This window comes from Natrix helvetica (genome assembly GCF_964273705.1).
Source record: "Natrix helvetica genome assembly, chromosome: 3".
Lineage (NCBI taxonomy): Eukaryota > Metazoa > Chordata > Lepidosauria > Squamata > Natricidae > Natrix > Natrix helvetica.
In genome coordinates this window covers 144324263-144350767 of record NC_138549.1, presented here as the reverse complement: position 1 = coordinate 144350767, position 26505 = coordinate 144324263, and the positions used below count along the sequence as shown (strand labels likewise).

The window sequence follows — 26505 nt, the reverse complement described above, 5'->3', positions numbered from 1 at the left end:
TTGGCGAGCTGGGCCGGCCTCCACCGGCAGTCATTTCCGGAGCAGGAGCCTGGGCTGAACCGGCCAACCAGCGCGCCTGCCTGGCTAAGGAGGCGCAAGCAGGATGGCGGCGGCGGCGGCGGCGGCCCCGGCTGCAGGGGCCGCCGAGAAGGAGGCGAGCCAGGAGAGCAGTTTGGGCGCCTATTCGCCCGTGGATTATATGAGCATCACCAGCTTCCCCCGCTTGCCCGAAGAGGAGGCGGGCAGCGCCATCGCCCCCGAGAGCTGCCTGCGCTCCAGGAAAGAGGAGGATGCCTTCCTGGCAGAGCAGGACACCGGTGAGCGCGGATCTTAGCCCGTTCGCTCGCCGGGCCTCTCCATCCGACCAGCCGCCAGCGGGACCTTCACGACCATCTCTCCATCCTCCCCCTTCCCGTCACCTCCGCGGCCTCCATCCCATCCCAATCGGACGGCTCCTCCGGGACTGGCTCTCGTCCTGCCCTTCGCCCGCTTCCCCGCATCTCTCCTTTGGCGGGTGGGCGGGCGGGGCTTCTGCGTCATCCCTTCCTTCTCCCCCTTCCCGAAGCGTGTTGGCACCGGCCCAGCGGTGCAGCCGTCCCGCATCCTTCGCCTGCCCTGCTTCTGCCCTTCCCGCTTCTCCTGCCTGCCCCTCTCCTGACGTCCTTGCCGGGAGTCTCCAGTCCTCCATCTCCCCTGCTCTGCACCATCTTTTCCCCCCTTTGGCCTCCTTTCACCTTCCACTGTTGCCGGTGAGGCTGTAGGAGTGCTAGGTTGCATGGCGAGGCTGTGGAGGCTCCTGGGCTGCCTCTTTCCATTGTCTTGTTTCCATTCCTCTCCTCTTTCATCCCTTCATCCCTTCCTTCCTTCCTTCCTTCCTTCCTTCCTTCTACCTTTCTACCAGTTCTACTGTCAGGGCAATAATGTAAGTGATTGTATTGCCTCCATCCCATGATATCTTTCTGATCACAAATATCTTTCTTGCTCTCCAAAGTATGCATACTGATGCTAATGCAGCCTTTCCTAATATCTGTGTCCTGTTGTAGATGCATTGGACTGCAACACCCAGAATTCCCCAGCCAGCCATCTCCCATTCTTTGCCAACTTTTTACCTTCCTTGAAAATGTCTCAGGTTGATTAAGAACCCAAGACTTGGTGTGTGTTTTTTTAACTGTTTCTCTCAGTTATTCATACTTGGGAATAACTTTGTGAAGTGTCACTGAATTTTGATCTTCAGAATGTTATTTACTATTCTAGGGTCTTCCAATCAGTCTAAAAGTGTGAGAGAAAAAACAGTAGTATGCTGAAAATTACCCAGGGTAAAGTTTGCTATTGCTTCAGTAGATATTTTCAATACTTAGGAGCATGGGACCTGTAGCAGCAGAGATATAGCCAAGATCTTGTTCTCAGATTTATTACTTATTGCAGCACATAGGGTCAATAGTTAGAATAGAGCTTCCAGTCAGCACAGCAATTCTTAAAACAATTATCTCTAGCGTGGTGCATTTCAGAATAGCTAGACTACAACTCTCACAATCCCCATCCTGCATAACTGATGGTTACTAAGAAGAAGGGGCAGTCTGGATAAGGTTGTCTTAAAGTTCTCTGGTCTCATAAATATAATTTTCTGAGTCACCCAATCAAGCTGATTGGCATTAGGTTAAGATGACAAAAGAGCATCTCTTCATGCGTTGTGTGGGTAAACTTAGTATAGTATAGCCTTTATTGTCATTGTACATCATGTATACAACAAAATTGGAAAGTTCAAATAAATAAATAAAGATAAATAGAACAGTGTAATTAGTAGTCAGTTATTTTAATGGATTATTATGAATTATTGTGAGCTAGATGGATTGTGAAGTCACCCTGTAATTGAAAATGTTGCCTTCTTCTGCTTCCCAGTTCCGGAGAGACTTTTAAATGTGGAGTTCTTGGTGTTATCTAACCAAGTAATGAAATGTGTGCAGAAAAAAAATCATGCTCAAAACAACAAGGACCCAATAGTTCAATCCTGAGGGTTTTTTTAATACAGTTGGGAGCAGAGTTTTCATGTTTATTCCAGCCTCCCTCCCTGGAGCTTCCCCTTAAATTCTTTCAAGTTCAGAAGACTAACCCTCTTCAGTCACATTAGAGAATTCCCAAGTCTAAACCAATGAAAAAAACATATTATTTATTTATGTCTAAAATTCTATGTTCACAAAATGAAATGCTTCTAGTACAAATTGCATTAAAGAGTATCTTTTTTCTCTCTCAAAGTTCTTTCACGTTAAAAATGAACTAGTAAAAATCACATCTAGACCAAAACATGCCTCATTTTCCATAATTCTAATTTCTTGTGAAAATAGAGTCTGGTTTTCAATTGGTTTATTTTAGGGAAGATTGAGAAATGTCACCAAAATGTTCAGGATATGTATTCTGTTAAGGCCAGGACTTAAATTTTAAAGCATGGAGGGAAAATGAATTCAACACCCAACAAAGGGTAAGGGGCATGCACACTTTCATTTCAGAATAATAGCTTTTAATTACTTTTTTAAAAGATACAACTTTATTTGAGTCTACATTGATCAATCTTTTTTTGCTTCCCTCCTTCCTGTCCTGTATTTCCATCTATGCAGAGGGAAAGTAATTATGCTTTTTCCCCCCATGCACCTTCTATGAAGTGGACAATGAAACCTCATAATTTCCCATGGGACAAGATTTATGGTCCAAGGACAATTTCTGGAATTCATAGAACATAAACTGCAAAATCCTTGTGTCTCACTTTATTACAGAGGCTAGGAAAGAAGAAGGCTGAGTCACCAATACTTCCTTGTATCTGCTTTGAAATATTTAGGATGTTGTGGCAAATAATAGCTAAGGTTCCAGTCCCTCAGACAAAGCAAAGGAAATTTGTTAAGCAAGTAGTCTTGAGCTGCTGGAGGAAAGTGAGAATATAAATCTAATCCATCCAAAAAGGATTGATTCAAATCCCCATTGGGCTATGAAATAGATCTCTTATGAAGATCAAATTGCTGAAAACTGACATGATCTCCTTGGAGGAAAATAATACCAAGATGTGTCTTATTTTTTTTTTCTATTTTACCATCATTCCTTAATTTTTCTTACTTTTCATTTGTCATTGCCATTGTCATTTTGAATAAAATATGTGTGTGTATATGTGTGATTATCTTGCTTTTATCTTGATTATAATGCCATCTCAGACTTCTGAAGTTTGAGAATCAAATAGATCATGTATTTCAATCCTGATATAATTAGGCATCGGCTTATTTCTTTTTAAGTAATAAGGATTCTGTTGATTGGAAGGTTAAAATATTCTTCATTTGGAGTTGAATTACATATTAGTACATAAATTGTTTGGCGTATTTCATAGTGTGTTTTCTCCATCCTCCACAGCTGCTCCAAAACACTTTACTATTTGAGACAGAATAGCAAATGTTCTATCCTTCCTAATATAAAATTTAAGGAAAACTTTAATGTCACAGGGTAAACATGTATACTATGTTGCACTACGCAGTGTTGTTTAAATTTCCCCATAAGGCAAAATATAGTTGGACAAAACCCAAGTGTTTGCTACGTATAAAATACAATGCTACATTGTGTAGGTTTACTTAATACTTTCATATCTCATAATTTCCCCCTATTCACACTTTTGTAGGTAGATTGATCCTCTCTATACTGGGGGAACAGAGGAAGAATGCTGGGGATACTATTTGCCAATTACCAGTCCCCCTCCCCATTTTAATATTTACAGTATATTCTCCCAAACGTCAGAGTATTAATTTGTATGGAAATATAATTGCTGTAGACAATACTAATGGCAATCAATAACCTTGAACAACTGCCATAGAAATGCCAAATTTTAATAAAATCGTGTGTTCTTAAATTCTTTGTATTTTAAAAAACCTTGATCATTCATTATGCTAGCACTTATTGTTTAGAAAGTACATTTCAAGGCTTCCAATTTTTTCATATATCATTTTGGAAGTCACTGTAATAAAAGCAATCCATATTTTATTTTTCTACTACAGGGCAGAGATGGATTCCTACCGGTTCGGCCCAGTTCAGCTGAACTGGTAGTAACTTGGCGGCCTGGGTCACTGGAACTGGCAGCGATCCAGACCTGCCACACTCCTGAACCGGATATCTTGGTGGCACTATAGGTGCCACCATCTTGTTTTTGCCTTTGCTCATGCGCAGAGCAATTTTTGTTGCACTGTCCATGCGCACGCATCAAGCCTGCGTAGCATCCCTGAGCAAACAGGCAGTAGTGGCAGCTGGAACCCACCTCTGCTACAGGAGATTTTTTTCTACTATCCCTCCATTCTGTGGCCAATCGATCACACTTCCCATATATTATTTTTAGCATTTAAGGGATCTAATCATTTCACTAAGTAATTTCATTAATCCAATATACAGTATTATTATTTTAACAAAGGGTTGTAGTTTTTAGAAACAGAAAACTGATTTCAGGGGCGGAGGAAACCTTACTGGTCTGTCAATTCTGCCCTTGGAGCTATTTGTTTGTTTTTTTGTCAGATAACAGACGTGTTTATCCCAAGCTTGTTTAAACTCAGTGACTGATGATTGATGAACCACTATCTTCACTGAAGTTGTTTCCAAACTTCCACTATTATTTCTGTGAAGTAATATTTAACATTACTTTTGAACTCACATCTCGTCAGTTTGAGGATGTGCCCCTATGTTCTTGATTTAGGGTTCTAGAATCTTATTCACGTTCTTATACATTTAAAGGTTTCAAACATGTCCCCACTTCTCCTTCTGTCATCCAGCTGTACATATTCAATTCCTCCAATCCAAAATTAACTTCATAGGTTACTCGGCAACTGCAACACAAGGATTAGTTATCTGTAGGTCTATTACATAGATATGTATTAGAACTACAGTTGATGCTGTGCAATGATTATTATTGGTTTCCTCCCTTCTTTTAATATAATAGGATAGATTTCATATGTATTCTAGAAAAAAATGCATGTTTCTATCTAGTTTCTGATATGAATAGATGTAAAGTAGGAAATGAAGTTTGAAATAAACTTGAATAGAATGTCTAAATTGCTCCTGCAAGCAGGTGAGTTTGCAATTGTTTAGTACATTCCCGCAAACGTCAACAGTGAACTTTTTTTTCTGCCCGTATTTTAACTGAAACTCCTTTTCTAATTTACCCACCATCTCTTTTCTATAAAGTTGCATTCATTTGGGAATGGCTTTTCTGAATGTTAATATTTCTGGCTGAATTTTGGTGCACAATTAAAACAGATTTCATAAATTGAATAGTCCCTTTGAGAATAATTTTCTTCACCATTCCATATTTCTCGGGAAAAGCTTTGCCATCCATATGCCATTTTGAAGAAAACTAAAGATATTGAAAGCATGCAAATATTTGTTCCTCAAATAAAAGATTTCTCTGGAAAAACTAACATCTAGATGTGGTAGTCTTTACCAAATGACACGGAATGGTTTTGACACCCTGGAATATGGCTATACATTTTAGAAACATCCAATAGCATCACCATGGTGTTGGTAACATACATAACCAAGCAGAAGTTGGCATATTACTTGTTGTCATTTCACAATCTTTGCAAACATGTTGTCAATAATATACAGGTAGTCCTGACGTTATGGCCACAATTGAGCCCAAAATTTATGTTGCTAAGTGAAACATTTCTTAAGTGAGTTTGCCCCATTTTACAACTTTTCTTGCCACGGTTGTTAAGTGAATCATTGCATTTCTTAATTTAATAACATTGTTGTTACACGAATTTGACTTCCCCATTGACTTTGCTTGGAAAGTCAGGTAAAGGTTGGAAAAAGGTAACCACATGACCCCGTGACACTGTGACAGTCATAAATATGAACCACTTTGAATTGTAACTTTGAATGGTTACTAAATGAACCATTGTAAGTTGAGGACCACCTGTATATTAATGTGAAATGAAGGGGAGAAAACATCGTTTTCACCTTTATTACAAAATCTCTATGTTTTAGGATGCTTCTGAAGGAATTTTCTCCTGGATTTGCATTTACAGGTATATAGCATGCAAAATGATCATGACTTGTTTCACTCAATGATTATGCACAGATCAAAATGACTTCTTCCTTGTTCAGCCTTTCCTTCTTCAAAAACCTTCCCACTTCCCACTTTTTCCTTTTTTACAGTACTTGTTTCCTCCTCTAAAGTAAACTGATATGATGAAGAAAAGGCTTTGCCGGTATCATCTACAAATATTTGCTGTTTTTGTTTACATGTAAACCGTATTTACTGAATACAATGAAAATTCCTTTTTCCTAAGGATGTCTGAAAACTTTAGACTGAGTTTTAGCTTATATTTCCATATTTTCATTTAACATAGCTTAAATAAATATATTTTGGCTAAGTGTCAGTCATGCCACAATGATCAAGATTTGAAAACTAAGTATAGGTTACTTGCAAAAAAAGAAAGGACTGTCCCATTTTCTCAGCAATCCAAAAACTCATCACAAAATGAATAATTGACTGCATTGAATTGACTAGAAGTGACAGATCCTTCTTTTACCTAGCCTAGGGTGTAAAGAAGGATTAAGGGTACAAAAAGGAGAAGCAGCTTCCAAAATCTTTGGATAGGAATGTTATTGATTCTAATGGGGAAGGGTGATTTGGAGGTCTCTTAATACCTAGGATGAGGAGTAGGTCATGGGAATTAAGGATACAGTTCCAGTATTAGATATCATGAAGCCGACGATACATTGGTAAAGTTGTATTTTGACTTTAGAGAATAGTAATTTTCCCACTATTGGAAGGAATTCAAAATTGTCTTAGGCCCATCCCTTAAATAGTGTAGAAAATACTGCATACATTTAGCATTTAATTTGTATGTGTAACTACTTAAGTTCCTTTATGCTTCACTATAATTATCTAGAAAATAGAGTTATCATATAGGAAATAGATTATTTACAGATCAAACCTTCAGTATATTTAAATTTGTCCATATAGTATTTGAATTGAGTTTTGCTTGTTTATGTAATACTCAAACTGCACATTTCAATAAAAAATTAGAATATTTTTGTTTGTATACCTACAGTTTGCTAATTACAGTATGAAATGACCGTATTTTACCTCAACAATATGATTTCTAGAAATAAAACCTTGGGCCAAGATCCAAACAGAATTCAGCAGCTCCCTGCCTCTCCCCTTTATTTGAAATGGAGAAAATGATGTACGGGTAGTTAAAGATATTGGTATGTTAATAGGCTTAACTCTGGATGGATTGTGTTCTGATTTTGCTAGTATGATACGATCTAAGGCACGGGTGTCAAACTTGCATCATGTTGATGTCACATGACCTATCACCAGGGGTGCGTTCCGGTACTGCTGGTTTGCTTGTGGCCACGCCATGCATGCACACACGTTTGATGCACACTGCATGCATGCGCAGAAGCAAAATACAAGATGGCAGTGTCTATGGTACTGCCTGGAGAACCGGTTTGGGGGCGTGGCAGGCCTGGATATCTGCCAGTTCCAGCGACCAGGCCGCCAAACCACTACCGGTTCAACCGAACCAGTCCAAACTCGTAGGACCCACAGCTGCCTATCACAACATTTTCTCACAGAGCTCGAGTGGGCGTGGCCTGCGCGTGACGCATCCGGTTTGACACCCCTAAGATATCCCTTATAGCTCAAGCACGCGCACTCAGGAAATCAGCTGGGTTTTGTTCTTTTTCCATTTTAAAAGATTGTTACATAAAATATATTTACGTGCAACATTTGTTTCATTTCCTTCTTACTTATGCCCTATGGTTTAATAACAATGTAATCTATAGTATAAAACACTGAGATCACTTTCATGGATGCGCCAGATTTAGCAGTAGCAGCAATAGCACTTAGACTTATATACCGCTTCACAGGGCTTTACAGCCCTCTCTAAGCGGTTTACAGATACAGTCTAATACAGTTTATAAGAGTAAATGTGTTTTTTTTAAAAGCGAATTTAGTTGCAAGGTTATTTAAATGTGGTTTTGTCGTACATGAGCTCATGTATGCAAGACTTTAAAGCAGTAATTCCTTAGACTCCTACCTTTCATATCTTCAGTTCCAGAATTTCCAGCCGACAAGGCCTGAATTGGAATCCCAACAGAAGATTCCAGCCAAAGGTGGCTGTTTTAAAAGGAAGAAAAATCTGGGTACATGTTTGATACTGATTGTGCTTGATTATACCTCGGGATAAGTACAAGGAGTCCTCGAGTTACAATCACACTAAAAAAAATGTGACTTTTGACCATTTTTCACACTTAAAACCATTGCAGCATCCCCATTGTCACCTGATCAAAATTCAGACACTTGGCAACTGACATGTATTTCTGACAGCTGCAGTGTCCCAGGGTCATGTGATCACCTTTGGCAAACCTCTGACAAGCAAAGTCAATGGGGAAGCCAGATTCACTTAACAACCGTGTTACTAACATAACAACTGCAATGATTCACTTAAGAACTGTGGTAAGCAAGGTCATGAAATGGGGCAAAATCCACTTAGCAAATGTCTCGCTTAGCAACAGCGATGTTGGGCTCAATTGTTGTCATAAGTCGAGGACTACCTGTAATTCTTTAAGGGTTCAGTTCAGTGGTGGGATTCAATTTTTTTTACTACCAGTTCTGTGGGCGTGGCGTGGCTTGGTGGGCTTGGCTTGGCTTGGTGGGCATGGCAGGGGGAAGGATACTGTAAAATCTCCCTTCCCTCCCCACTCCAGGGAAGGTTACTGCAAAATCCCCATTTCCTCCTGTCAGAGGTGGTATTTACTGGTTCTCTGAACTACTCAAAATTTCCGCTACCAGTTCCCCAGAACTGGTCAGAACCTGCTGAATACCACCTCTGGTTCACTTGTACCAAAGGTCAGTTTAATTCCTAGAGTTTAGGTACATTTTCACCAACCTTCTGTAATTTATGGCTACACACTGTAATGGTAGTAGGAAATGTTTTCAGCAATTGAAAAGCAGCCCCAATCCCCTTCTACTCCCACCCCATGCACAAATTTGTATCTCTAGCACCTGTAGTTGAAAGGTTGATTGCACAATTACCAAAGGTCCAACAGCCCTTTTAACTTCTGTTGGGAAAGGAGAAAAAACAGAGAAGAATGATCTCAATGAAACAAGCTTTTCATGTTCTAAGACAATTGAAATTTAAAAGAAATCTCAAAGGCCTGAACATTGCAGAATCAAACATAGATCTTACTGAGATATGGATAGCTGTGACAAGGGTGCTCATAATGGCCTCTTTCACAAGCAGAATATTCTGCATGGCACAAGGACCAATTGGGACCAAATGTAAAGAAAGTGTTTGCGGAAAGAGGAAATGCAACTTTGTACAGTTTGACATCACAAAGTCAGGCAAGCCATTACTAAGAGCATTTTTGCCTAACTGGAATGTAGTTTAATTGCATTCCTATAAAATAAGGAAAGCCAAAGTCTCCTCTTACTGCAGAAAAGAGCACAGAAGTTGGGCATACAAGCAGCAAAGTGGATTATTAGGAAGGATGCATAGTTGGGTTTGTAGAGACAGTTGCTTGTGAATGAGAAATATATCAGGTGGATGTGGGGGGATAGAAGAGTGGTGCATAGGAACTGTGCTGAAGCTAACTGTGGGTCAAATTGGGTTAGCAGAGGCTCTATGGCCATGTGTAGGCAATGAATTATTATTAAATGTGAAATCACAGTTCCCACTTCTTTAGCTGAGATTGGCCTACATTTGCACCAAGTTCTTCTGAAAGAACTTAGAATGTCATAATGTATTAGCATTGTGTGAGGATCCAAACAGTGTGGCCTTTTGTAGTTGACAGATGGACATTTTCTCAATGGGTAGATTTGCTAAATGCCTTCCAAGTTTTTTCTAAGGGAACCAACAATGCCCATTATTCCTGGGACCACCCTGATCAGTTTATGCCATAATCTTTCACTTTCTATTTTTAGATCCTGATCCTTGTGATCTTCTCCAATTCTTTGGCTTCTATTTTACTATCCTCTGGTATTGTTTCATCAGTTATACATCTGTCCTTTTAAACCAGAGTTAAATCTGTTGTGTTATGTGCCAAGACTTTATATTCAGAAATTCCACAGTATTTTAATCTGCTTATTTTCAACTACTTTTTCAAGTATATATTCTCACTAATTTTTCATTACTAGCACATAATTTTTACAGATTGTTATTATACTGTATTTATTATGTTATATACTTATCATTATCATTATGAACATCCAAGCCATTTTTGACCACAATTTTTGAAAATTGGTGGCATAATTTCCTGCCTTTTAGACAAGAGAAATGCATTTAAAAAATTATAATAGGCTTAACATGGTTGAGCAAGATGAACAAATCACCTGAAGCCAGTGCATCCAATGGCTATTTTGTCTGGAGGTCAGAGGAGTTGTTGTCCAATATAGATGTATCCAGTTGATCTCCTACACAGATGTCCAGAGCACTCTTCTAATTTACAAAACAAATAAAAACTACCATTAATTTAATAATTTGATAATTATGTATAGCACTTAGTGATGCTTAATCATTTAACATTCCTAGCAGACATTAAAGGATCTGTGCTTTAAAGTAAAGAAAAAAACACACCTTTTTAGGCATAGATAAATGCATATTTTTTTTGAAACAATGATTTCACTTGGCCTTTGAGTAAGTGCCAGTGACTTACAGTAACTCCAAAAAAATGAGCATGGCCATTAGAGAATATAATTTTTCCCAGGTCTCAAATCATAATTTTATATAATTTATATATAATACAGCCTATATTGTCCACCCACTTAATGTATTTTAAGATTTCTTGCTATAATATAATTTGCCAGAACTCATGGGACTCAGAATGCATACCATGCCTTAGAATTCAAATTTCCCAGGAATGGTATGGACCACTGCCCGAATTCCTCTGCATGAGTACTAATAATCATTTCTCATTGAATTGCTCTGTATCTTCCTGGTTAACATCAAGTGCTAAATCTCATCTCCAAATGAGTGACAGTGGCTTTAAGGACTGCAGAAGCAGTTTTGCACTGAATAATCTATGTTGAGGAGAAATGTGCTTTGAAGAGACAAGTTTAATTTTTCAAAGGGTTCTTCTATGCACAATTTATGCAGGAGACCACTTGAAATATGGTGAAGAAAATTCACTGTATTTTCATTCCATCTTTCCCTGTCAGCATTTTCCTGTCAGTATTCCATTCCCTAGCACTTGTCAGTTAATCAGTCGATACCTACCAATTTTTCATTAGGTTGTTTCTAAAGGGATTGGCATACTATTGTTAATTGTTGTTGAGATCTTCTCTCTGGAAACCTTAAGATTCTCCCAAACCTTCAGTTACATTCCTATAAAATGTGGTTGGAATCATTTTTTATATCTGGTTCTACACCATGACAAATACAGTAAAAAGTCTGTGAGCTGATTATTTTCATTCACAAATCTTTTGCTGTCCCATGTGATCCATATAGCTCTGAAGGAAAGAACTTATGGTAAATCCAGACTACAAGAATTGTTAGTTGTTTCAGGCTCTTGAAATCTTTAAAGAATGTCTTAAGGTTATATCTAACTACAGTTCGTTCTTCCTTCCCTCAAAAAAAGATTTAGACTGTGATTGTGTCTGCATCTTGAACCATCATGACACAACAGCATCTTTTGGCAGCACTTTTTTTTTAGGTTGGTTCCCCATAATGTTGCCTTTACCTCCTTCCCAGCCTATGAATGAGACAGACTAAAGTTATCCATTGCATGTGTTTCTACTCTTATCCAAGTGCCATCTGAGGGCAGTTGCATTGAGTATAAAATTAGTTAGCATTTATCTTGGAAGGAAGTCAGATGACTGCCATTGACAAGGAACCGAGGGAGGAGAAGAGGGATCCTCATTGGAGACAGCAAATGTCATCCAGGTATGGTTTTCTTGCTTACTCAAGAGTAGGTGGATAATACTACAATTCAGCAGAGGCTGGAAAAAGGTCCAATGGTTGAGGGAGTCAAGTTCTGACATTCCTGTTCAAATTATTGGCGATGCTTCTTAGGGGTGCTGGACTTTGTATTCAGTAACACCTGGAGTGGCTTGGGTTGTCAACTACCATGGACCGGAAGAATCTCTAGACCAGGGGTGTCAAACATGTGGCCTGCGGGCCAGATGCATCACATGCTGGCCACGGCCACCCCCAGTTTAGTGAAGGCGGAAAAAGTCACGATACATCACATGACAACAATATGATGACACAAGTTTGACATGCCTGGTCTAGAATGATATCATCCTCCCCAATCTGAAGCACTCCAGACCAGAGGTGGGTTGCTCCTGGTTTGGCCGGGATCAGGTGAACTGGTAGTGGCGGTGGCGGCAGGCTCCACCCACCCGCCCGGACACTTCTGTGCAGAAGAGTCACACATGTGCGCGAGCAGATAGTAAGAAAAATGGCAACCCACCACTGCTCCAGAGGTATTGGATTTTAACTGTCATCACCTCAGGCAGCTTTACTATAGTGATCTGTGCCTTTTGAGGGCACCAAGTTTGGGTTGCCTGAATTAGAAGAACAGGATGGTGACATCTGTGAATTAGCATCTTCTTTCCTATGCTCTTTGGAACTAAGGAACTGAATAATGAAATTCAGGAATATGGGAAAACAGAGATAGCTAAATCAGTGCTTGGATTCATTACAAGAGCAATTGTTAAACCATTCATGGCGATCAATGGTCTTTAGCCTTGATGACAGCGTGAATGTCTCTAAAGGCCATCTGTTGGGAAACTACTACAGTAGAGCAATTGACTGGCCATTGTGAAAACATACTTCTTTGATGGACCAGGGGTTGCTATTTGCTGTGGGAACATATTTGTAGTACAAGTTCATACAGCAGAAATGGCAATAACTTCAATGAGTAAAAAATGTATATGCAAACTCTAATGTGCAAATTGGTCCCCTTCTCTGTGTATTGTTCAACATTATTTTAAGGTTTCCGAGAATTAGTGAGAATTATATGTAATTTGACTCTGTAACACCTGAGCCAGAAAGACTCTTGAAAACGCAGGTAAGCAGAAAAACAGTGGGGCTTATTAGCAGCAGCAATGTAAGTGTCTCATTGGATATGCTTTAAATGAACACAAACCCGAATTTATTCCTACTTGACAGGGTTTTTTTTTCCTTTTTTGATTGAAGACCCAGATTCGTTCCTTAAATCAGCTCGTCTCCAGCGCCTGCCTTCTTCTTCATCGGAAATGGGCAGCCAGGATGTCTCACCACTTCGGGAGACGATCAAGGACCCCTTCTCTGGGGACTGCAGCTGTCGTCAGGATGGTCTGACTGTGATCATTACTGCCTGCCTAACATTTGCTACAGGAGTCACGGTGGCCTTAATCATGCAAATCTACTTTGGGGATCCCCAGGTAAGAAGAGGTATTTGATTGTGTTGGTGTTTTTCCTTTGAGAAGGTGATTATGTTGAGGTCGGAAGAACATATCTTGCATGTATAACAATGATTTCTAGTATTATATGAAGAAATAACTATAACTCTGCAAGCAATAGTTCAGTGAAAGCTAAATTGGGAATTGCTCTACTGAGAACCATGCAGTGAAGCTGTTGATTTGAGGCTGCTGAATTTACTAAGATTCTTATTTACTAATTCAAGGAAAGATGTCCTTGATTCCTGTTAATAGAATTCCCTTCCCTTCCTTGTTTTAGTTAGGGACGATCTATATACCAGTAAGCTTTGGCATTAGCACAGCTACATGGTCATCCAAATTTAGACTGAATTTATGCTGCTGTGTTCTATGTTTTTCTCTCTGCTTTTCTTGTAGTTTTTTTTAGTTTTTTTTACTTTGTATCTTATTTTGGGATTTTTTTAAGAATGAAAAGTGGGGGATAAATGGATGTATCAATAACATGCATATATTTTGCAAGTTACTATTTTTGCTAGTAGTGTTCCATGCTGTGAATTAATCTTTAACAAGGTATATCAGAATAGACTTTTAAATCAAGGAGACCTCTTGCATATGGGAGTCTTAGTCTTCTTGTGCTAGTTTCTTATTATAGAGCACACCAGGTAACATGGCCAATTCTAATAAAATATGTGTTTCCCTTGCATTATAATTTTCCTGACATTTTATGGCACTAAATACATACCTTATTTTTCCTGTTTCGTGACCTAAAGATATGTGTGTTTGCTAAATTAAACATATCTGGATTTGGCCAGTGCCTGAGACATCACCATAAAAACCCACTTCTTCTGACATTAATTCCATGATTAATGAACATTATACTGGTAAATGTTCTAAAATCCAGAATGAGGTCTTTTTATAAGAGATCCCTCCATAGGGAGAATAAGAATAAGATGCCAATAAGTGTGAAGATATCTTTATAAAAGATCTTAACACCAATATATAAATCTGGCTAGTATCTAGGTTGCAAAACTTTCGACCACTTCTAGATAGAGTATCTGCAAAGCATTAGATTTTTCTCTATTTCTTTGCTGGCATGTAATAGTCATCTAGATACTAACTGTAGCCCAAAATTTGCTAGAATTAAAATAGGTCTCTCATTCTGGACAGAATGTATCCATACAATTGCTAAAAGTTGACAAGGATTTCATGGCACCTAAATCAGTAAATTAGAGACAGTAGCTGACTTCTCTACACTTGAAACTATACAACTGTCATTACCTTTCCATACCCCAAGATTGACAGGTATGTCCTAAATGTGCTATCATGGAGCCATCCTGATGATTGATTGGATAAGTCTAAGGCTTAGGGTGGTGGGGGTCTTTCTAATGATTCAGTCAGTTGTATTTGTAGCTATTGTCTCACCATGTGGTTTCTCACAGATATTCCACCAAGGTGCTGTAGTCACTGATGCTGCTCGCTGCACCACCCTAGGGATTGAGGTACTGAACAAACAAGGATCCTCAGTGGATGCAGCCATTGCCTCAGCCTTATGCTCAGGAATTATCAACCCTCACACAGCTGGCATTGGCGGGTAGGTGTCCAGCAGAATCTCTTTTATTGATTTGCTGTCGTTTTTCCAAAAGAAACATTCATCTAAACACACACACACACACACACAGAGAGAGAGAGAGAGAGAGAGAGAGAGAGAGAGAGAGAGAGAGAGAGCCAGGTTTCTATTTTCATTTGGGAGTGAATTTCTGCAACCAATGGAAGAGTATGTTTTTCTAACAGCCCATGCGAGTATAATTCCTGTTTATTCCCACATGAAATATATTGTTCTGAAACAGGGAAAGCCTTGTGAGATACACAATTTCTGAAGGACAGTCTTATATTTTAATGTCTGTTGCTCAAAGAGACTTTAGATTGAAAGACTCTGAAAACTTGAGTATAGAATGGATTTTGTCACAAGACATTATGGAGAAATCTTATACCTGTTGGATTTTTTCTCCTCAAATTAAACAATATAGAAACTTATCTAGAGAAGTCATCAAATGAGTGGAGTCTAATTTGGATAGATTGGTGGGTTATTTTATTTTTCTATGATGCCATCGTCTGGCTAGAGATGAAGCCAACCAGAATTGCACCGCCAGCCTCCCAAATTTTGGATGGTCATTGCTCCAATGTCTTAGTATAGCCCAGGATGCCTATGTAATCCTAACTGCTCTTGTGACTGTCGCCATGGTGTCAAGGATGTCCACAAGGTATGGTAAAGTTAAGATAGTGGCCACAATGGTGTGTTTGAAGCTCTGTTTTTCTCTACAACACATATTGCCCATGGCTGTTGCTTCCCATCAATAATCAGGCTGTTTGTTTTAGGTAGATATTATACAAGAGAGATTTCAAGGTCTCAATGGCTGGAAACCAGGAAGCTCTAACAAATATAATTACATGAATTATGTAACCTGATAATGACCCACCAGCTGGGATTTGAGAGAACTTTTGTTTAAACTAGAAAATCCAGTTTGGTATCCACCGCACTTAATTAGAGAATAGAGAAATAAAAATAATCCACAAAGATAAGGCCAATTTAAACTTCCTTTTCATACAGACTGGACTAATAACTTAGATTTGCTCTATTTTAAGTGTTGTATCAGATGAGTAGAAGCCATGGTTTAAGAAGAGAAGCACATATTAGCCCTATTTCTATTTTACCCTAACAACTCACCTGTATAATAATAACCTGAAGAACAGGAGTCTCTTAAAGCAACCACATCAACACAGTGTTTAAAAAAGTTATTTTATTTATTTATTTATTTATTTATTTATTTATTTATTTGTTTGTTTGTTTGTTTGTTTGACTTATCAGTCGCCCCCTCTCCGCAAAGGGACTCGGGGCGACGTACAATCAAAACAGATATACAGATGTGGCATGGAGGAGGTGACATCAATGCTTAACAAATAAGATTCAAATAAAAAGCCACTAGGTTAAAATAAATAACAATAAATCAAAACAGTTAAAATAATTTAAAACCCCAAAATTTACATTTACCATAATTAAAATTGCCAGGGAGGTTAGAAAGTTCTAGTTAAGCCAGGCCGGCTAGTTGGAACAGGTGGGTCTTGAGTTTCGTGCGGAAGGAGCGGAGATCGGTCGTTATCCTGATGTCTGGGGGGAGGTCATTCCAGAGAGCTGGGCCCATCACAGAGAAGGCCCTACTCCTGGGCGCCACCCTCTGACACTGCCTGGTGGACGGCACCCGGAGGAGTCCCTCTCTGTGAGAGCGAATTGGTCGCAGGGATGTATAGGGCAGAATGCGATCCCGCAAATAGCTAGGTCCTGTGCCATGGAGCGCTTTAAAGATGGTAACTAACACCTTGAAACGCACCCGGTAGACCACAGGGAGCCAGTGCAGCTCGCGCAGGAGAGGTTTTATATGGGAGAACCTCGTTCTCCCCATGATTGCCCGCGCGGCCGCATTCTGGACCAGTTGCAGTCTCCGGGTGCATCTCAAGGGGAGCCCCATGTAGAGAGCATTACAGTAGTCCAGGCGGGACGTCACCAGCGCGTGAGTGACTGTGCAGAGGGCATCCCGGTCCAATAGGGGGTGCAATTGGCGCACCAGGCGAACCTGGTGGAACGCCCCCCTCGCCACGGCTGCTACATGGTCTTCCATAGACAGCCGGGCATCTAGGAGGATGCCCAAATTGCGCGCCCGCTCCACAGGGGCCAGTTGCTCGCCCCCGATGGCCAGCGATGGAATACACTGGTTGAACTGGGGGGCCGGTAGCCACAGCCACTCCGTCTTGGAGGGGTTGAGTCTGAGTCTGTTGTCTCCCATCCAGACCCGTACGGCTTCCAAACACCGGGACATCACTTCGACGGCCTCGTTGGGGTGGTTTGGGGTGGAAATGTACAGCTGTGTATCATCAGCGTACAGATGGTATCCCACCCCAAAACCACGGATGATCTCGCCCAGCGGCTTCATATATGTGTTGAACAGGAGAGGCGAGAGGACCGACCCCTGTGGCACCCCACAAGTGAGCGGCCTCAGGGTCGACCTCTGCTCCCCTGCCAACACACATTGCGTCCGGTCGGAGAGGTAGGAGCAGAACCACCGCAACACGGTGCCTCCTACCCCCAACCCTTCCAGCCGGCGCAGTAGGATACCATGGTCGATGGTATCAAAAGCCGCTAAGAGGTCTAATAGGACCAGGATAGAGGAACAACCCCTATCTCTGGCCCTCCAGAGATCATCCACCAATGCGACCAAGGCCGTCTCTGTGCTGTGCCCGGGCCGGAAGCCGGACTGGTGCGGGTCTAGATAATCAGATTCCTCCAGGTGACGTGGGAACTGCTGAGCCGTTAAAAAAGGAAGGTTGGAGACAGGACGATAATTTGCTAGCTCCATTGGGTCCAGAGAAGGCTTCTTGAGCAAGGGCCTCACAACCGCCTCTTTCAAGGCGGCTGGCAGGAAACCCTCACTCAATGAAGCGTTCACAAGTCCCAATAGCCAGCCTCGTGTAACCTCCCAGGAAGCCAGTACAAGCCAGGAGGGAAACAGGTCCAATAAACACGTGGTGGCTCGCAGTCGCCCACGCAACCTGTCCAAATCCTCGGTGGCAACAGAGTCAAACTCCTCCCAGCATGGTCTCTCAAGACTCGCCTCGGACGTCCCCCCTGGAACACTGAAGGGGGCCCATTCCCTCCGGATTTGAGCAATTTTATCCTGCAGGTATTCCCCAAATTCCTCTGCCCTGCCCTGCAAAGGGGGCTCTCGCTGCCTCTGTGACAAGAGGGAGCGGGTCACCCGAAACAGGGCAGCAGGGCGGTTCTCTGTGGACGCAATGAGAGTGGCGCAATATCAACGTTTGGCCACTCTTAATGCCACAAGGTAAGTCCTTAAGTAGGTTCTTACCTATGTTCGGTCAAATTCGGAGCGAGAGGATCTCCATCTGCTCTCTAGGCGTCTCTTGTGGCATTTCATCGCCCTTAGCTCCTCGTTAAACCAGGGAGCCAGGGCGGTTCGTTGCCACCGGAGAGGCCGCAAAGGCGCAACCCGGTCTAAGACCCCAGCAGCCGCACTATTCCATGCAGCCACCAAGTCCTCCATCCGGGAGCGGGTTAGGTCCACAGGAAGTGGCCCAAGCTCTGTCTGGAACCTATCCGGTTCCATCAGATGCCTGGGGCGGAACCATCTAGGACAATCTGGTTCCGCCTCCCCGCGGCGGGGGGTAGCGCCAGGGAAATCGAGCCGGAGAAGTGAGTGATCTGACCATGACAGGGGCGTGATGGCTAGATCCCCTACTCCTAGATCACTCATCCACTGGTCGGAGACAAACACAAGATCCAGTGTGTGGCCTCCCTCGTGCGTGGGGCCCTGAATTACTTGAGTCAGATCCATGGCTGCCATGGAAGCCATGAACTCCCGAACTGCCTTGGATGCTTCTCCCATCGACGGCAGGTTGAAATCCCCCATAACTAAGAGTTAATGAACCCGTCATCAAGGTGGGCCCTGGAAAGGGCAGGGGGACATACCTGCGAGAGGGGGGACTCTCGCAGTCGTAGCAGGTCTGACCTCAGGTAAATCGTGATCTTCCGGCTGTAACAGGGTTTAGCTCATAATAGGGTATTGCAATGTTGGTATAAGTTTATAAGTCAGGGCTCCCATAAGAAAGAGGGGAGAAAACGAACGTCCACAGTAGGAGCCAAGAAGCAGTTCATAAAGGCAGTAAGGCGGAGATCCCAGTTCAGCGGGGGGGACATATTAGCAGCGAAGGGCAGGGTAAAGAAGCCGGGAAAGCTCAGGCATAGACCCTCACCCTCCGCCTCTTGTCCTGCTGATATTCCAATTTTCACATTGCATTTGTTATTTTTAAGCATTCTACTATTCTTTCTAATTAATGTCCTGTACATTTTGAAATCCATTTTGCAGCAGAGGTAAGTGCTGTCAATTTAATCTATTCAGAATAGACCCGTGTACCTCTGATATAGAAGAAATAGAAAGCTAGTTTACAAAAGATTGTCCTATTATACATCTATCCAGAATTGCTTACTCTAGTATTCTTTCTTGAGTGTTTAAGCACTGCCAGTCCTAATTTGGTAAAATGAAACAGCTGCTTTGAGCATCAAACCAAGACAGCTGTCAAACTGGGCCAAGTGCCATTCACTGCTCTCCCCACCCACTATCTCAGCTGTCTTTTCATTGTGTTCAGAATGCATCTGTCTCCCATGCATCATTATGGAAGGATCCTCAGTTCAGCACATTGCAAGAGGCCTGTGGTGCATGCCGTCAGCCACTGCAGCTGTTTCACAATGCATTATTTTGAAAACGCCTTCAGAATGACATTGAAAAGGCAGCCAGTAGAAAAATAAGCTGTCATTATCTCCAAGAAAAGGATGTATAGGAGGGTACCACCAGTCTTGGGTTGCTACTTAAACTACAAAGGGTAGATTCCTTGTACTGGAGCCCAGCTGAGAAAAAGTCATTCTGGAGGTGGCAAAGTATTCTTAATGTAAATTTTGCTGATTTGTGATTCCACTGTTGCAGTGGAGGGGTAATGCTGGTTCATGACATCAGGAAGAATGAAAGCCAGGTTGTGGATTTCCGAGAAACTGCCCCCTTCAACATCCAAGAAGAGGGATTTAGCAAGTTTTGGGAAACAAAGGTGGGTCATTACCTTTTATTTTTTAGGTGAGGAATAGGAGTTGGTTGGTAAAGGTCTCCATTCATCTCTTGTCGTTTCCTTTTTTCCATCACTGAATTAGTAAAAGTGCTGTAAATAAAGCTTTGTCTTCCTACCCTATATAGAGACTCTCTTGACTTTGCTAGTATTTTTAACATTTACCCTTTTCATGAGTCTCATTTAAAGAATTTGCATCTTCTCTGTACCTTACCTTCTTGCTTCTTAATTGAATTTTTCAAAGTTTAATTTTATTTACTCATTTCAACAGTCTGTAATATCTGATAGCAGTCTGATATCTTTGTATCTAACAATACTTCCCCTATTAATAACATTTGGGTGAATTAATGCTTCCATCGTTGAAAGCCAGATTGGCATCCTCAAATAATGTCGTTCTTTAGTTTTCTCCCATACCAACATTAATACATTCCTTACATAATGTCTCTGAAAATATCCATGTATCTTATTTTTCCCATACCACAGGAAAGCATTCCACCACAACTGTAAATCATGTCCTTCCAAAGTCAATAATCTTATATTCCTCAGTTCCTCTGAGTTATTGTTCAAAGAATGGCTTTACAAATTAAGTAAATTAAAAGTATAAACAGTTTTTTTTAATGGATTTAAAAATTAGATTCCATTTAAAACAATGTTTTTAAAGTTCCTGACTCTTTCCTTATATTCTTCCTTTTAAAAAAAAATCCAGCCGGGTCTCTTAGTGGGTGTTCCAGGAATGATCAAAGGACTCTATGAAGCACATCAGTCTTATGGGAGGTAAACAACATTTGTCATATGGATGCACGCCATTGTTCAGTACCAACTGAAAGATGAAGTATGTGTTAAATGACAATATGTCTTGTGCAAGGACTATTTCCTTTTATAAATGGAAGCAATCAGATCCACGTCTCATATGCAATTTTAATGTGTATCAATCAAGAGCTAATACTATAAGTGCAAAAATAAAATGTGAATGGGACAGACATGCTTGCTGTGCTAAAGTGCACAAAGAAATGAGATCAATCATATCTCTGAAAAGCCTGTAATCTAATAGCCAATTTTTTTCACATCAGGGACCAGTCAATTTTCAAATACCAAAGAGGCAGGGTTGAAATCCAGCAGGTTCTGGAGAACTGTAGCGGAAATTTTGAGTAGTTGGAAGAACTGGCAAATGCCACCTCTGGCTGGCCCCAGGGTAGGGTGGGAATGGAGATTTTGCAGTATCCTTCCCCTGCCACTCCCACCAAGTCACGCCCACATAACTCATAGTAAAAAAAATGAATTTCACCACCTCAAAGAGGTACACAATGGGAGTTTGTGTGGCCCTCAGATCCTATGATGTAGCTTTCAGATCTCCTCTAAAAGTTGCTAGGAAATTTCATGTGATAGAACTTTATTAAAGTTGTAGGGAGGACATATATTAACTCTCTTTCCTTAATTACATTTAATCTAATGTTTTACATTCTGACCTGTTTTTGGAAGTGTAGCTCTTGGCAGAGGTCCTAGAAGTTGTGATTTTCTGTCAGATGCCTTCTAATTTCCTTCACTTCCTATTACCACATAGTTTCAATTCTACTTTGACTTTACACTCATGTCACTTTCGCTTTTCTTCTTTCTTTTCATTTCCCTTGAAAATGCAAAGCACTTCTTGAACAATATGTTCAAGGAATAATTTTATTAACTATATTGAACAAATTTAAATTTAATCAACTCAATTTTAATTCTTCTCCTGGCTATTTCTGGCCTGCTAGTAGCTTCTCCTCCTGTTCTTCACCTTTGCCTCTTCCTCCTCTTCCAATATTAGTATTAATTGTTTTACTCTAGGCCCAAGCATGAAGGCTCAAACATGAACTTAGTCAAAAATTGTGCTGTTCTGCGTTTATATTTTGATACCTGTCAATAGTTAGTCATGTATATCATTTTCAGAACATCAGAAGGACCAACAAATTAACTTGGGTTCTACATAAAATGAAATTGAAAAATTCTGCCTAAAATTATTTGGTAACATTTTCAGTATGATTTTATATTCCTGATGAGATGAAGACTGTCAAGTCAAGCCATTACTTCTGTTTTGCCAGGCTGCCATGGAGACAGTTGTTGGGCCTTGTTGCAGACATAGCTCAAAATGGATTCAATGTCACATATGATTTAGGTGAGTGCTTTTCCAGAACAAAAGATATGGTGAGGCTAGATTGTATGTACAAGAAATGCCACATTTTTTGATGCTGGCCAGTGCAGTACTTCTCTAAATTTTCTGTTGCTATTATTAAGGTTTACTTTCCCGCAAATATATTTTGGATTATGAGAGCTAGTATTGTATAGTGCAGTGATGGCGAACCTATGGCACGCGTGCCACAGGTGGCACGCGGAGCCATTTGTCAGGGCACGTGAGGCACTGCCCTGTCAGCTGGCCAGCTGAGTTCACCCTTTTTTAAAGCCATTTTTTGCCCTTCCCAGGCTCCAGAGGCTTTATAGGAGCCTGGGGAGGGTGAAAAGAGCCTCTCCCACCCACCGGAGGCCCTCCGGACTTCATGAGCTTCCCTGATGCCTTCGGAGCACTCAAAACGACCCTCCGAGCAAACCGGAAATCACTTCCGGTTTGCTCGGAGGGTTGTTTTGAGTGCTCCGAAAGCATCAGGGAAGCCTCCAGACGGTCCCTGAAGCCTTCAGAGCACTCAAAACAACCCTCCAGGTTTGCTCGGAGGGTTGTTTTGAGTGCTCCAAAGGCTTCAGGGACCGTCCGGAGGCTTCCCTGACGCCTCTGGAGGGCGTCCGAGGAAGGCTGTTTTTGCCCTCCCCAGGCTCCTATAAAGCCTCTGGAGCCTGGGAGGGTGAAAAAAGCATGTAAAAATGGGGGGAGCGCCTGTAGTGCATGCATGCGCATTGGGGGTTGCACATTTCATTATGGGTGTGGCACGCCCGCATACGACCCCCCTGAGCTCCCCCACTTATGGCACGCAAGCCAAAAAAGGTTCACCATCGCTGGTATAGTGGTTAAACAGTTGGACTAGAGATGGGGAGACTCGGATTCTAGACCTCTTTTAGGCAAGAGGTTTTGCTGGATGATTTTGGTCCAATCATTCAACAACAACAACAACAACAATAAATATACTATTCCACCCTTCCTTTCTTCTACACTTGTCCACACCATCTTAGCTATGAGCAAAGACTCCAGTTCCTGACTTCACAGGGGAAAACAGATCGACTCTCATTGTCAGCAGAGAAGTTAACTTTCTAACACCAGCAAGGAACTCAAGTTCAAAAAAGCCTCCTCCCAGCCTGGCACTGCCTTCATCACATCAGAAGTCTCCAGCTACTTTTCAGGGCATCTCCTGCAGACATTCTTTCTAGAGAAAAGCACACAGGGAGGTCAAATATCTAGACCTGACACCAAGGGGATGGCAGAGATTCCTTCAGGTTTGTGCCAGGATCTCATCTGGAGCTACACAACAGAAAGCCAGCATCCCCACTACAACCAGCTACAGAAAAGTCTTAGGGAGTAGAATAGAAAACTAGGAAAAACTCCTTATTTTTTAAACCAGAACTACCTAAAAGTGAGAATATTAGGTATATTCAGTGTAACAGGCTACGCTTTTAGAAAGAATTTTTCCTCAATTTCTAAGTTGGTTTGGAAAGCTTTAATAACTCAACATTTTATGTTTTTGTTATTTTTGTCATTTGTAGCAATGGCTATCAAAGAAATGAAGGAACACTCCAATCATTCAGAAAAATTCAGAGAAATCTTCTTTCCTGATGGGCAACCTTTGTTGCCAGGAATGTTTGTGAGAAGACCAGATTTGGCAGCTCTTTTAGACTTGATTGGGTCAAGAGGAGTGTCCGCTTTTTATAGTGGAAATGTGACACAAGAAATTATTTCAGAGGTGAGTCATTCATTGCTGTTATGTACATTTGTCATTCATATATATATATGAATGAAGGATATTCTTGTTAGCGGCATTGAGCATTTTTTATGGAAAGGTCTGAAGCAAATAAACTAAACACATAAAATGTATAATGACAGAGAATTCTGATTCTTATTTAAACTAATCTGGGACAATGAGTTTCAGACTGTCACTTGGCAAGTTGGTCAAGAATTATTTTAAAGTTTCTCTAGTATTCCAAAAATTGTGTAATGATGGAAAAAGCCTGTTTGTCAGCCACTATCAACACCCCCCACCCATAGCTCAAAGGGAATATTTATTGTATTTTAGAATGCACTCATTAGACAGGCCCAACAAGTCTAGGCAGTAATCAATATGAAAAGGGTGACCTATGTAAAATTAGGATTTCTCTTCTTTCTCATTCTCTTCAACGGTGGATAAATTTGTATAGAAACTGTTTTCAACATACCAAAATATACCTGTTATAATAAGTTTACAAATAAAATGATATTTGGTTTGCTGAAAGATTTAGATTATTGTTTTGTAGTTGCTCAGCCATTTTCAAAGTTATTTTAAACTAGGGCAATGCACTGGAAGTAACACCACTATGATCCTCTCACTAGGTCCTGAAATCTGGAGGTACTTTGTCTGAAGAGGACTTTAGCAACTACACTGTATTGGTTGAAAATCCAGTTCATACAATATACCAAGGTAAAAGGGCCCTTCTATAACCTCTGCTGTTATTTCTTATATCCTTTACATTTTCATTTTTAAAATGAATTTAGGAAGTACAACTACTTTTTTTTGGGGGGGGGGACAGAAAACTGGATTGCATTTGTTTATAAATTAGCAGAGTGCTCACAGAGCAGAATAAAAACGAAGCCTCGTATATCCATAAAAACTGAAAAGAGAAATAATAAGGTATTCCAAAACCCTATTTGGGAAACTGCAACAGAGTTTAAAGTTTTTTGGCCCTTGACTGAAACTTTAATTATTGGTAGCATAGAAATATACCATTGGCATAAGCTAAAGCCTCAGGTTACTACATAGGCATATTACTGAATAGTACCGTGTCATACTAACAGTCAGCCTTTCATAAAGAACACTAAAGTCCCTTTTATTTATGAAGGTTAATCAGAAGGCAATGCTCTGTTTATCTGAGGTTGGGTAACCATGTCATTCCTGCTGAAGTCACAAGTTGCTTTCAAAACATTTGTTTTAAAACAGTTTTCTCGTAAACAGAGGAATTTGAACAGCAGTTGGAGGAAAAGCAAGACTAAGCTTGTAATGTTTTCTTACATAGGATTCAAACTTGCCAAACTCTATGAGATTTTCTTCTGAGTGGATTGTTTTGAACTCCACTGTGAAGCTGCCCTTGGTTTCATATTAGTCTAACCCAGTTTTCCCGTGGCTTTTTCCTTCTTTCACATGAATAGGACATCTTGTTCTGAGTCCACCACCTCCACATACAGGTCCTGCTTTGATCACAGCCCTAAACATCCTTGAGGGATTTAATATTACCAGTCAAGTAGGCAGAGAAATTATTCTGCATTGGATAACAGAGGTAAGACCTGCTCAGCCAAATTGCTTGGATTTAAAGTTGTCATAAGACTTTGTTTCCTCTTTGTATTATATATAAAATACTATACTATACTGTTTCGTACTATCTGCAGGTAAGGTATAATAAATGGTGGGAGTTTTTTTGCCAGATAATATTTCATGAACTTAGAGTGTCTGCTCTTGAAAATAGAGTCATAGTGTTTGTACAGTTTAAAAACCAAATGGTTAACATTTATTTAAAATACTTTTCCATATAAATATATCCAATAAAATTACATGCAAAGTTATAAAAAGATCTGGGGAATGCATTTCAATAAATTTCACTGGCAGAAATATGGCCAGTGGCTTCTAATGACAGGATTTTGGCTTATAAATGTACAATGAGCTACAGGTTCATTTAACCTTGATTAATTCCCATCTTGAAAATGTTCATCTATTTTAATAATTCCTATCAATATAAACTATTTACAAAACATTATAACCTACAATAAATGGATATAAACTACATTTTTAAAGAGAATATTCATGAATTAATATTCTTTACTATCTCCTGATTATTGGAAGATGAGACAATCCTTTCACACGTATTAGCTAAAAAGCACCTCCTTGTGGCAGTTACACTGTAACTGAAATATAACAATTCCATCTTTTCTATGGCTTAAAAAGAAAAAAAAACTTCTAAAGTTTTTTCAGCCATCTATGTCTCCATTTTTAAAAAGCATATGGTATATAATTAGAAATTTCGCGAGTAAAAAAAATCAGGGAAAGTTCCTGCAACAATTCTGGTCAGGCTCAGTTGATTTTCTACAGCATGCCTAGAGAATTCTTATTTTTATAATGGCCTATGTAAAATAAATTTGATATATGCCTGATATTGGCAACTGCATTTTTAAAATAATTAATAGACTTCAATGTGAAACTTAAAATAATAAAATTCAGGAACTGGAGGTAAACATTCTAATTTGGCAGCCAGGTTCAGAAAGTTAGCCCAATGTTGCG

General features: G+C 40.5%; 1 protein-coding gene across 1 annotated transcript in view; it reads left to right on the top strand.

Moving 5' to 3' along the window:
• The first annotated feature begins 68 nt into the window (after positions 1–68).
• The window catches only part of GGT7 (gamma-glutamyltransferase 7), a 38140-nt gene continuing 11703 nt past the window's right edge, over positions 69–26505 (top strand). Inside the window, exons 1-9 of the mRNA XM_081948605.1 lie at positions 69–317; positions 13167–13393; positions 14827–14978; positions 19936–20053; positions 20775–20842; positions 22144–22217; positions 23750–23946; positions 24570–24657; positions 25383–25510. Coding sequence (XP_081804731.1) covers positions 104–317; positions 13167–13393; positions 14827–14978; positions 19936–20053; positions 20775–20842; positions 22144–22217; positions 23750–23946; positions 24570–24657; positions 25383–25510 — 1266 coding nt within the window. The 5' untranslated portion in view covers positions 69–103. The remainder of the gene's footprint in view (positions 318–13166; positions 13394–14826; positions 14979–19935; positions 20054–20774; positions 20843–22143; positions 22218–23749; positions 23947–24569; positions 24658–25382; positions 25511–26505) is intronic.